The sequence below is a fragment of the Gopherus evgoodei genome, chromosome 7, assembly GCF_007399415.2.
Source record: "Gopherus evgoodei ecotype Sinaloan lineage chromosome 7, rGopEvg1_v1.p, whole genome shotgun sequence".
Classification (NCBI taxonomy): Eukaryota; Metazoa; Chordata; order Testudines; family Testudinidae; genus Gopherus; species Gopherus evgoodei.
In genome coordinates this window covers 29230409-29243381 of record NC_044328.1, presented here as the reverse complement: position 1 = coordinate 29243381, position 12973 = coordinate 29230409, and the positions used below count along the sequence as shown (strand labels likewise).

Sequence of the window (12973 nt, the reverse complement as noted above, 5' to 3'; positions counted from 1 at the left end):
GGGCTCCACCTAAATCAAAATGGAACCAGATTGCCAGCTGATAAAGTACAAACAGGAATTGAAAAGAAACAGCTGAATAAGAGTCCCATTCAACTTCATCACTTGAAGGCACACAACTAAAATACTAACACATTTTATAAGTGCTTGTGAACAAATGCCAGAAGTCTAAATATTACAATGGGTAACTGGTATTATATGATGATATTGATATAGTAGGTATCACAGTATCACAGAAACTCAGTGGAACAATGATAATAAATGTGACACAGTAATACCAGGGTACAATATCTATAGGAATGACAGAGTAACTCCCACTGGTGTGGGAATGGCATTATATGTGAAAGAAAGCAGAGTCAACTATAGTAAAAATATTAAATAATTCAAACTGTACCACAGAATCTCCATGAGTAGAAATTCCATACTTGAATAATAAGGTTATAGCAATAGGCATATACTACCAACCACCTGACCAGGATGGTGATTGTGAAATGCTCAGGGAGACTAGAGAGGCTATAAAAATAGAAAACTCAGTAACACTGGGGGATTTCAACTGTCCCCATATTGAGTAGGAACTTGTCACCTCAGGGTGGGATGCAGAGAAAAAATTTCTAGACACCATTAATGACTACTTCTTGGAGCAGCTAGTCCTGGAACCATGGAGAGGTAATTCTTGATTTAGGCCTAAGTAGCACACAGGATCTGGTTCAAGAGGTGAACATAGCTGAACTGCACAGTAATAGTGACCATAATGTAATTAAATTTAACATCTTTGTAGTAGGGAAATACTGAAAAAAACCCACCACAGTAGCATTTAACTTCAAAAAGCGGAACCACACAAAAATGAGGAGTGTAGTCAAACGGAAATTAAAAGGAACAGTCACAAGAGTAAAATGTCTGCAAGCTGCATGAAACCTTTTTAAAAACATCATAAGAGAGGCTCAAACTCTGTGTATACTCCAAGTAAAAAACCAGTAAGAGGACCAAAAAAACCCAAAACAACCACCACCATCGCTAAACCACAGAGTAAAAGAGGCAGTTAGAGACAAAAGACATCTTTTAAAAACTGTATGTCAAATCCTACTGAGAAAAATAGAAAGGACACAAACTCTGGCAAATCAAGTGTATAAGCATAATTAGCCAGGCCAAAAAAGATTTTGAAGAACAATAAGCAAAGGCACCAAAAACTAACAGCATTTTTTTTCCAAGTGCATCAGAAGTAGGAAGCCTGCCAAACAATCAGTGGGATCACTGAATGAAAGAGCATTCAAGGAAGATAAGGCTGTTGTGGAGAAGTTAAATGAATTATTTGCATTGGTCCTTATTGCAGAGGATGTGAGGGAGATTCCCATACTTGAGCTTTGTTTTTTTAAGGTGACAAATCAAAGGAACTATCCACAGACAGAGGTGCCAGTAGAGGTTTTGGAAGACACTGATCAATTTAACAGTAATAAGTTACCAGGAACAGATGGTATTCACCCAAGAGTTTTGAAAGAACTCAAATATGAAACTGCAGAACTACAAACTGTGGTAAGTATCTGCAGCTGAGCAGTAACCCTGCTCCTTTGAAAGGGTTAAAAGCCAGCCCTTGGAGAGGGCTGAGGCTGAAAGCTGAGGAAAAAAAGGCTAATTGGGAAGGCAACCTCAACTGGGCCACACTCCAACCAGGCCACAACTGGCCCTGTTTAAGGGCTCAGCCAGGAGCTCATTAGTCTCTCTCTAGCTCTTGAGAGAGAAGGACCTGGCTGTCTGGTAGAGACGGGTACTTCAGACAGCAGTGCTGGGGAGAGGGAGGAGGAGCTGGGGAGCTCCAGCCTGGCAACTCCCCAGGTTGCAAGCCTTGATATAGGCCTATGCAGATCTGGGGGTTCGGAGGAGCAGCCCGGGGTTAGGCAGCTGGTCCGCCCCTCCCCTTGCCAATGATGAGTGGCCTTTTACAGACTGCAGTTTGCCCCAGTGAGCGGGGGCTCAATGATGACTGGCAGTAGCCATTGAGATAAGGTGGGGATAGAGGGCTGGGGTTTCCCCTGGGAGGAGAGACCCAGACTGTAGGTTACTCCTGGGAGCAGAACCCAGAGGGTAAGGGGCACTGGGGTACAGGAGGGACACGGGGGCCAGAGGCAGGCGAGACACCGGCCAAGAGAGGGCGCTCCAAGCTGAACAAGAGCTAATTCCTGAGACGACCAGCAGGAGGCGCCTCACTGGTGAGTCATCGCATTGCTACAGAATCCTGTTGCTTAAATCAGCCTATGTATCAGGTGACTGGAGGATAGCCAATGTACAACCTATTTTTTTTTAAAAGGTTTCATAGGAATCCTGGGAATTACAGACCAGGAAATCTAACTTCAGTACCAGGAGAACTGGTTGAAACTATAGTAAAGAACAGAATTATCAGACTGATAGATGACCAGAATATTCTGAGGAAGAGTCAACACAGCTTTTGTAAAGGGAAATCACGCCTCACCAACCTATTAGAATCTATTGAGAGGGTCAACAAACATGTGGACAGGGTGATTCAGTGGATATAGTTAGGGCCCTACCAAATTCACGGCCATGAAAAACATGTCACGGACCATGAAATCTGGTGTTTTGTGTGCTTTTACTTCATACTATACAGATTTCATAGGGGACACCAGCATTTCTCAAATTGGGGGTCCTGACCCAAAATGGAGTTGCACGGCGTCACAAGGTTATTTTAAGGGGGCATGGTATTGCCACCTTTACTTCTGCACTGCCTTCAGAGTTTGGTGGCTGGAGGTTGGTAGCTGTTGGCTGGGCACCCAGCTCTGAAGGCAGTGCCGCACCAGCAACAGCACAGAGGTAAAGGTGGTTACACCATGCTATGCCAACCTTACTTCTGCACTGCTGCTGGCAGCGACTCTGCCTTGAGAGCTGTGCTCCCAGCCAACAGCTGTAGCTCTCCAGCTGCCCAGCTCTGAAGGCAGCGCTAGTACTAGCATCAGTGCAGAAGTAAGGATAGCAATACTGCAACCCCCTACAATAACAGTGCAACCCCCCACAACTCCTTTATGGGTCTGGACCCCTACAATTACAACTCTGTGAAATTTCAGATATAAATAGAATTAAAATAGATTTAAATCATGAAATTTACTGTTTTTAAAATCCTATGACAGTGAAATTGACCAAAATTGAATTTGGTAGGGTCCTAGATATAGTGTACTTAGACTTTCAGAAAGCCTTTGACAGGGTCCCTCATCAAAGGGTCTTATGCAAAGTAGACAGTCATGGAATAAGAAGGAAGGTCCTCTCAGGGATCAGTGACTGGTTAAAAGATAGGAAACAAAAAGAGGAATAAACAGTCATTTTTCACACTTGGGAGACATTAAACAGTGGAGTCTTCCAGGAATCTGCACTGGGACCAGTGCTGTTCAGCAAATTTGAATGATCTGGAAAAAGGGGGTAAAAAATGAGGTGGCAAAGTTTGCAGAAGCTACAAAATTACTTAAGATAGTCAAGTCCAAAGCTGACTGCAAAGATTTACAAAGGGATCTCACTACACTGGGTGACTCTGAAATTCAGGGTTGATGAATGCAAAGTAATGCACACCGGAAAACATAATCCCAACTATAAATACTAAATTAGCTGTTACCACTAAAACAGATCTTGGAGTCACTGTGGATAGTTATCTGAAAATATCTGCTCAATGTACAGCAGCAGTTTTCTGTTAGGAACTATTAGGAAAGAGAGATAAGACAATAATATCATAATACCACTACAATAAACCCATGTTCCACCCACACCTTGAATACTGGTCAGAAAAGGGCAACAAAATGATGAGGGGTGTGGAAAAGCTTCTGTATGAAGAGAGACTGTTCAGCTTTCGTATGTCTACACTACGAGATTATTCAGATTTTACATAAACCGGTTTTGTAAAACAGATTGTATAAAGACGAGTGCACGCGGCCACACTAAGCACATTAATTCGGTGGTGTGCGTCCATGTACCGAGGCTAGCGTCGATTTCTGGAGCGTTGCACTGTGGGTAGCTATCCCGTAGCTATCCCATAGTTTCTGCAGTCTCCCCCCGCCCACTGGAATTCTGGGTTGAGATCTCGATGCATGATGGTGCAAAAACAGTGTCGCGGGTGATTCTGGGTAAATGTTGTCACTCAATCCTTCCTCCGTGAAAGCAACGGCAGACAATCATTTTGTGCCCCTTTTCCTCTGGATTGCCCTGGCAGATGCCATAGCATGGCAACCATGAAGCCTGTTTTGCCTTTTGTCACTGTCACCGTATGTGTACTGGATGCTGCTGACAGAGGCGGTACTGCAGCGCTACACAGCAGCATTCATTTGCCTTTGCAAGGTAGCAGAGATGGTTACCATCCCTATTGCACCGTCTGCCATTGTAATTTGGCGATGAGATGACGGTTATCAATCATTTTGTACCATTTGCAACTGGAAATTGGCGATGACGGTTATCAATCATCTTGTACCATCTGCTGCTGTCATGGGTGTTCCTGGCTGGCCTCGCTGAGGTCGGCCGGGGGCGCATGGACAAAAATGGGAATGACTCCCCGGGTCATTCCCTTCTTTAAGTTTTGTCTAAATATAGAGTCAGTCCTGCCTAGAATATGGGGCAAGTCTACTATAGAGCCAGAGAGCACAGCTGCTCCGGGTTAGAGCCCCAGAGATCCCGCAGAAATGATGAGCTGCATGTCATTCTAGAGGGTGCGCCTGCAACAACCCCACCTGTTGCTTCCCTCCTCTCCCAACCCTCCTGGGCTACCATTGCAATGCCCCCCCATTTGTGTGATGAAGTAATAAAGAATGTAGGAATAAGAAACACTGACCTTTTAGTGAGATAAAATGAGGGGGAGGCAGCCTCCAGCTGCTATAATAGTCCAGGCAGGATATTAAAGGGTGGGGGGGAAAGGAGCGCAGCCTCCTGCTGCTATGATACTCCAGGGAGTACAGAATCTTTTCTTTAGACATGAAAGGGGTAGGGGGGGCTGATGGAGCTCAGGCTCCAGTTGCTATGATGAAGACGGTTACCAAGCATTTTGTACCATCTGCCAGGAATGACAGGGAGTCATTCCCATTTTTACCCAGGTACCCCCAGCCGACCTCACCGAGGCCAGCCAGGAGCACTCAGGGGATGATGATCGTTTTCCACCATTTTGTACCATCTGCCATCAGGAAAGGAAGGGGAGGGGATACTGCTGTTCAGTGCCGCAGCACCGCGTCTACCAGCAGCATGCAGTAGACATACGGTGACATTGAAAAATGGCAAAAAATGATTTTTTTCCCTTTTCTTTCACAGGGAGGGGAGGGGGGGTAAATAGACGAGATATACCCTGAACCACCCCGGACAATGTGTTTGACCCTACAGGCATTGGAAACTCAGTCAAGAATGCAAATACTTTTCGGAGACTGCGGGGAAGCTGGAGTCCCCGGTACCCCTTCCCTCCCTCCCTGAGCGTCCATTTCATTCTTTGGCTTTCCGTTACACTTGTCACACAGCACTGTGCTGTGGACTCTGTATCATAGCCTGGAGATTTTTTCAAATGCTTTGGCATTTCGTCTTCTGTAACAGAGCTCTGATAGAACAGATTTGTCTTCCCATACAGCGATCAGATCCAGTATCTCCCGTACGGTCCATGCTGGAGTTCTTTTTGGATTTGGGACTGCATTGCCACCTGTGCCGATCAGAGCTCCAAGCTGGCCAAACAGGAAATGAAATTCAAACGTTCGCGGGCCTTTTCCTGTCTACCTGGCTAGTGCATCTGAGTTCAGATTGCTTTCCAGAGAGGTCACAATGATGCACTGTGGCATATCGCCCAGAGGCCAATACCGTCGATTTGCGGCCACACTAATCCTACATGGCAATACCGATTTCAGCGCTACTCCTCTCGTCGGGGAGGAGTACAGAAACCAGTTTAAATAGCCCTTTATATCGATATAAAGGGCCTCGTTGTGTGGAGGGGTGCAGGTTTAAATTGGTTTAACGCTACTAAATTCGGTTTAAACGCGTAGTGTAGACCAGGCCTTAGAAAAAAGAGATGACTGGAGGAGGGGGTTTTATGATAGAGGTCTATAAAATCAAGAATGGTGTGGAGAAAGTGAATAAAGAAGGGTTATTTACTTCTTTACTTAACACAAGAACCAGGGCTTAACACAAGAACCCAATGAAATTAATAGACAGCAGGTTTAAAATAAACATAAGGAAGTACTTCTTCATTCAGTGCATAGTCAACCTGTGGAACTCATTGTCAGGGGATGTTTATGAGATTAAGCTAGATCACAGCTTGATGTGGTGTGCCTGGAAGGATGCAGAGAGACAGCTGATTCATGTTTGACCAGGACAAATGAAGCATTGAGCATCTAAGGGCACCTTCCCTCTAGCTGGCACAACCAGTATCTATTTACTTTTATTGGTTATCTTTCTTTTGATTTCTCCTTCCATTATAACCATTTTTTCTCTCTCACATACACATACACACTCTCTCTCTCTCTTTCCCTCCCCCCCCCCACACTTCCTTTCAAGGCTCCATAACAGCAAATAAGCTGTCAATCAGCTGTGAATAAATCCAGACAGCCCCTCTTCCCTGGTGTAGATGTCACTTCACTCTGCCAGATGTCATTAGAGTTGGACATCTTTGATATATGACCGGAGGGAGGGAGGTTTAACTAGAACTGAGAGCTAATGCTCTAGTTCTGTACTACCGGTGCAACGAAACTGCAGGCTCTGAATCAGCAGGCAGATACAGTTCACATACTACTGATGCACAAAGCCCAATCACATAGAAAAATGAATAAATAGTTGTGACTGCTGTCATCTCACAATGCAAATGTAAGTTTCATAGATTTATTCATTAACCCTTTGCCTTCAAAAATACAGTAGATCAGTCGATGGGCTAAATGTTCAGTGTGGCGATTGAGGTAGTAAGGATCACAGTCCCAGGTATCATTAACAAAAGTTGTGAACTTGGCTTCCTGTGCACTATGTTGAGAATTTCTCTCACATAGCAATCCTGCTCCCAGTTCATTTGAATCAGAACACTCCACATTATTTCTCCATGTCTATTAAACTGTTCGAGGTGGGGAGAATGGCTGGAAGCACAAGCTGACCTCTCATTAAAAGTTCCTTCATCACTATTGCATTTTACAGTGTTCCCTTTCAGAAATAAAATATGAAGAGGCACTGACAAAATATTTGAAATTTTCCTTGGGCATCAGAAAAGATGATGAGTAGAAGGATTTATGTCGGCTAAACCTCAAATTGCAATATCTATAGAACTGCTATTCAAATATTTCACCAAGGGAAGACCCTATACCCTCAATTATATGAACAGAGGCAATCTGTCTCTTCTGAGAACAAAATTAATGAATCTGTACAATTGAAACAATTAGTTCACTCCATAATTATCATAGCTTCAGTGATGTTTCAAATTAATGTGATGCAAGATGCAGAATTAATTTGATCCAGTTCAATGACCTAAATGCAGACAGCGCACAACTAAAAATAATGTAAATTTTAAATAATCTCTTTGCATATCTACTTTAAAGAAGCATTAGAAGTAACTTCAGCCAGGAAGTGATTACATATATTGATTTAAATACTAAAAGTATCGTATCAAATTATTCAAACTTCTGAGATTTACAAAAATTTGCAACACGAAGGCAGAGTCTATTGTTAAAAACAATAATGACACCCTTCCCACTGACCCACGCTATTCATAAATGGTAAACAAAATTCTGCCACCACAATTTTTGTAAGTCAGTTACCACTGCCTGCCATTTAAGGTCCTGTTCCTGCAATTGATCTGCACTGACTGACCTCTGCAGCCATGTGGAGTTCTTCTGAAGTTAGTGGGGCTCTGTATATGGCTCCAAGAGTCCAAACACATGGATTAAGATTAAAGAAAGCCCTAGGTTTTTCCTGATATGAGAAGTGGTGAGAAGTCTCTGACAATTACTGACTTTTCATTTCTGTGCTTACCTTTAAAATCAAACTGGTAGATGTTTTTCAATGATTCATGAAGGAAGTAAAAGCTTCCTAGAGCCTGTAGAAAAACAAAAAATAAATAGTAATAAGTATAGTCAGCTTTTAGTTAAAAACAATTGTGATACAGCTTTTCTTATATATTTTTTGCATTTGAAATTAAATATCAGTAATTAAAAATATTACAATTGATAGGTAAAATATTTTCAGTAAGTCAGTGAAAAGAAATGAGTTTTCTTTATTTTTCTTTTAAGTTTAGTAAGCAGCTATAATGAAGGCCATTAGCAGTTTGCCAAGGTTTGGTCTAGACTACACAGTTAGGTCGACATAGGACCACTTATATCCACCTAATTATGTCAGTGTCTACACTACAGCCTTGCTCCCACTGATGTAAGTGTCCTTCTGCACAGGCATAACTACTCCATCTCCCTGAGAGGTGTAAGGCTCATGTTGGTGTAGTTAGGGCAGTGGTGGTGTCATAAACAGATAGCTAAGGGTTAATGTCTCTTTCACCTGGAGCACCTGAGCAGAGGACCAATCAGGAAACCGGATTTTTTCAACTTTGGGTGGAGGGAATTGTGTGTCTGAGGTCTTTGTTTTCTGTCTGCCTGCTTTCTCTGAGCTTTGGAGAAGTAGTTCTGTTTTCTAATCTTCTGTTTCTAAGTGTAAGGACCAAGAGATCAGATAGTAAGTTATATGGTTTCTTTTCTTTGGTAGTTGCATGAATATAAGTGCTGGAGTGCTTTGATTTGTATTCTTTTTGAATAAGGCTGTTTATTCATATTTCTTTTAAGCAATTGACCCTGTATTGTATCATCTTAATACAGAGAGACCATTTGTATTTTTTCTTTCTTTTTTATATAAAGCTTTCTTTTAAGACCTGTTGGAGTTTTTCTTTACTTCAGGGAAATTGAGTCTGTACTCACCAGGGAATTGGTGGGAGGAAGAAATCAGGGGAGATCGGTGTGTGTTGAATTGGCTAGCCTGATTTTGCATTCCCTCTGGGGGAATAGGAAAGTCCTTTTTGTTCCAGGACCGGGAACGGAGAGGGGGAGTCACTCTGTTTGGATTCACAGATCTTGTGTCTGTGTATCTCTCCAGGAGCACCTGGAGGGGGGGGGGAAGGGAAAAAGGATTATTTCCCTTTGTTGTGAGACTCAAGGGATTTGGCTCTTGGGGTCCCCAGGGAAGGTTTTTCAGTGGGACCAGAGTGCCCCAAAACACTCTAATTTTTTGGGTGGTGGCAGCAGGTACCAGGTCCAAGCTGGTGACTAAGCTTGGAGGTTTTCATGCTAACCCCCATATTTTGGACGCTAAGGTCCAAATCTGGGAATAAGGTTATGATAGGTGGGCAACCTGTGGCTCATCAGGGTAATACTGGCAGGCCGTGAGACAGTTTGTTTACACTGACCATCTGCAGGCACAGCCACCCACAGCTCCCAGTGGCCGTGGTTCACTGTTCCCAGATAATGGGAGCTGTGGGAAGCTGGTTGCTCCACCCACCCCTCGCTAGAAGCCCTAGCGGCTTCATAACCCAGTTTCCAGCTTGGAGCCAGGGTGAGAAACTGGGGGAGGGGGAAGGCGGGGGGAAGCCCACGTGGCTATGGACCCTGCTCCCAGTCAGGGAATGGGGAGCAAGGGGGGGCAGCCCCCTTGAAGCCTGTTGGGCAGCCAGGCTCCTGGCAGGAGCTGCCAACAGAGCTAAGAGATCAGTCTCTTAGCTTTCCACACTACCCTTCTTAGGCTGGTAGAAGCATTGCTGGTGAGGACGTGCACCACCATCCTAAGGAGGGTCGTGTGGACATGCAGCACCGCAGTAATTACTGCAGTGGCTGTAAATTGACCTAATATAGGTTGATTTACATTTCTAGCATAGACATACCCTACATTTGCTAAGGACACAAATAGTTAATATACTTTATAAACATCAGAGTTATAAAGTTGTTTTTTTAAAATCACTAATTAAGTACATCACATATCTGGAAATAAACAAATTAAGTGCTCTCATCTGGGCGGTGCTAAAAACTTTCATCTGTCATTGAAATAATCCCTATATAATCTGCCTCATTATTCCTCTGGATTGCAGGTCCATCAATGACTGAATCCTTGCAAGTGTCTGCCAAACAGTTTCTGCCTCATATACAGGGCAAAACAAATGTTTTTGGAGGTAGTGTGGACTGCAGGAATGATACACAGTGGAGTCCTAAAACCTAATCCTAGATTAGCCATTTTCTCATTGTGTAGTGCAGAGCAAAATCACATTTCCTCTTTGTATCAATTTCCTATCTGTAGAATGGGAATGTGGCAAGCAGGCCCATTGGTGCCAGATGGCAACGGATTCACTGTAACAGCAACTTCTAACACACTTAATAAACTCACTACATCTAGCACACCACTTTCATAGCATTTATCCATAAAGAATATCATGTGGGGTCTTAAATGAAAGCCAGTGTCACTGGTTATGAATATAGTTGAACATGTATATACTGATACTAAGCAGGAGTTATGTATATATGATGGAAATATGTTCTTACAGTTTGTATGAAGGTGTTAACAGAGGTGAAAACTGGTTTCCTGCCAGTACAGAGATGTTTCTCCATCTATCTGGTGAAATGTAAATTGAGTATTATCTCATTAACAATCACCAGTTTGAGCAAAATGAAGATGAAGGATTGAGAGATTTAACAGGAAGAGAAGAACAGCAGGGGGAAAGAAGCATTATCTGGGGGGGGTGCATGTCAAAAGTTTACTGGGCGATAACTGGGGGACAAAGAAAAGTGCTTGTTATTTTGCACCTAGTAGGAAAATGGACAGTGCATTCACATTAATGAAAACTGCATCACAACTTGACTGGAAGCATTGAAAAAGGTTTTGGGTGAAAGAAGACTGCTCTAGACAGGAGGTTAGCCTGCTAAGTTTAGCCTCTAGAAAGTGCATACTGATTTTGTTTTATATGTAACCCTTCTGTTTCCATTATCTTTATTCACTATCTCTAGAGTCTTGATCTTTGGTAATAAACTGATAAATCTTTCACTATAAATATATCTATAAATATATCTGAATGCTGTGGTATTGTACAACAAGCTAATCCTGAGTTGACTCATTCAAGCTGGTGAATACACTGTTCCCTTGGGGACAACATATCTGGTATTACTGTGAGTGTTCAGGAGATGAGGGGCTAAACACTACAGCGGAATGCTTCAAAGGGGCTCACTCAGGGACTGGGGTGCACCTATTCTTAACCTTCAAGAGAAAATAAGGACTGGCATAGCCCAGAGGAGATTGTTTGGGTGGCTCACAGCCTGGAGGTTTCAGGGACTGGGCACCCAGTTAAACACAGGCAATTGTCCCTCTTGCTGGTGGCGGAGGGGGGGGGCAACAAGGTGACTCAGTCCTGGGCACCCCAAGAACTGTCAAGGGTTAATAATTATGTATCTCACAGGAGTGTTGTAAAGATTAGTTTGTGCTTGTACAGCTCTTTTCTACTATTAAATGTTTTGGTAATAACCACCATGGTATACAGGTGATTGCATGCTATTCCATACTAATATTCACAGTAACATGGTCATTTACATGAAGATCACATTTAATTGTATTTTTTAAAGTATATATAGATTACTAAAACAGTAAAATGCAGTGCCAGTATGACAGGTATTTCTAGGGGCCATTAACTATATCAACTGTCTGAGAATATTACTAAGGATAATATCACCCATAACATAATTAAGCTTCCCATAAATCTTTGGCTGCCAGTGCTATAATTTGAGGAGCACTGAAAACTAACTTCTCAGTTATCAAATCCTTCTGCTACTTACAAACTAGTAAAAGTTGTCCACCAAACTCCAAAGAGTATTTTGCCAGACATAATACACAAGTAATGTCAGTCCCAGTGATCTTAGACTTTGTGTAACTGGAACAAAACTTGGTCATCTTTTTAGAAGCAAGCTAGGTAAGCTGATCTGGCTCAGGCAAAATTCAACTAATCTGCTGCTGGAACTAACTTCAGAATTTTGTTTCAAAACAGGAAGTTTGCATAGGGAATGAAATCTGTTGGCTATGAAAAGCTTCTCTTCATCAACATGCAGGAAGTCTCCTAGCTATTTAAAGAGATTGATGTATGAGATACCAATAAAAGAAAGCTGAATAACTCAAGCAAACACTGGGAGAAGAAAGTTAATTCTCCAGATAGGTTTGCTTTGCCATACTCAAAATTCTGTGTTTCTAATCCTGGCCTAGTTTTATAATCTATCCTCTTTCATTAAGAGCTTTTTTGTTTTTAATTACCATTATATACATATCATTGTGCCAAAAAATATTCTCTAGGGCTTGGATTTTCAAAGGAGACTAAGGGAGTTTAGTGTCCAAATCACACTGAAATTCACTGGGAGCTGCATGTCTACCTTCCTTTGGCTCTTTTGAAACATTACAGGCTAAATCAATTACTGAACTCTCATGCTCTAACGTTAACAATAAGAAGTCCATGATTCAGCTAAGCACAAACATACCAGTATTCCCACTCCTTTTCAGCAAAGCACATAAGCCCCTATTCAGCAAAGGAAAACATTTAAGGACATGCTAAAATCCATCTCTATTCTGCAAGGCACTTAGGCCATGGATTAAGGAAAGCATCCTTATTCACAACAGCACTTAAGTACATGCTTTACTTTAAGCATGTCCATAAGAGTGTGAGGTCTCAATTCAGGAAAGCACGTTAATGCTTAATTATGGGACTTAATTGTGTGCTTAAATGCTGTCCTAAATAGAGATTGGGACAGAAGGTCCGTGTTCATAGTTCATGACAAGACTGTTGAGGGTAAGAGGGTTCCCAAGAGGCCTGACCAAAACTGGCTAAACCAAGCCCAGGCAGTCTGTAAAAGGCAGAATTTGAGCTCGGGCATTAAGAATTTGATTACTGGTTATTAATCATCATTAATGAGGCTTTGTACCCTCAATGGTCCATCTTCTAGAGAAAACATTAAGGATATGCATATAGTTGCATATTTATAGGTAG

General features: G+C 42.4%; 1 protein-coding gene across 3 annotated transcripts in view; it reads right to left on the bottom strand.

Annotated features, from left to right (window-relative positions):
* Positions 1-12973, bottom strand: part of INPP5A (inositol polyphosphate-5-phosphatase A) — a 436884-nt gene that overhangs the window by 165183 nt on the left and 258728 nt on the right. For all 3 annotated transcript variants that reach the window (XM_030569985.1, XM_030569984.1, XM_030569986.1), the window contains exon 5: positions 7960-8023. In XM_030569985.1, the coding sequence (XP_030425845.1) occupies positions 7960-8023 (64 nt within the window). The remainder of the gene's footprint in view (positions 1-7959; positions 8024-12973) is intronic.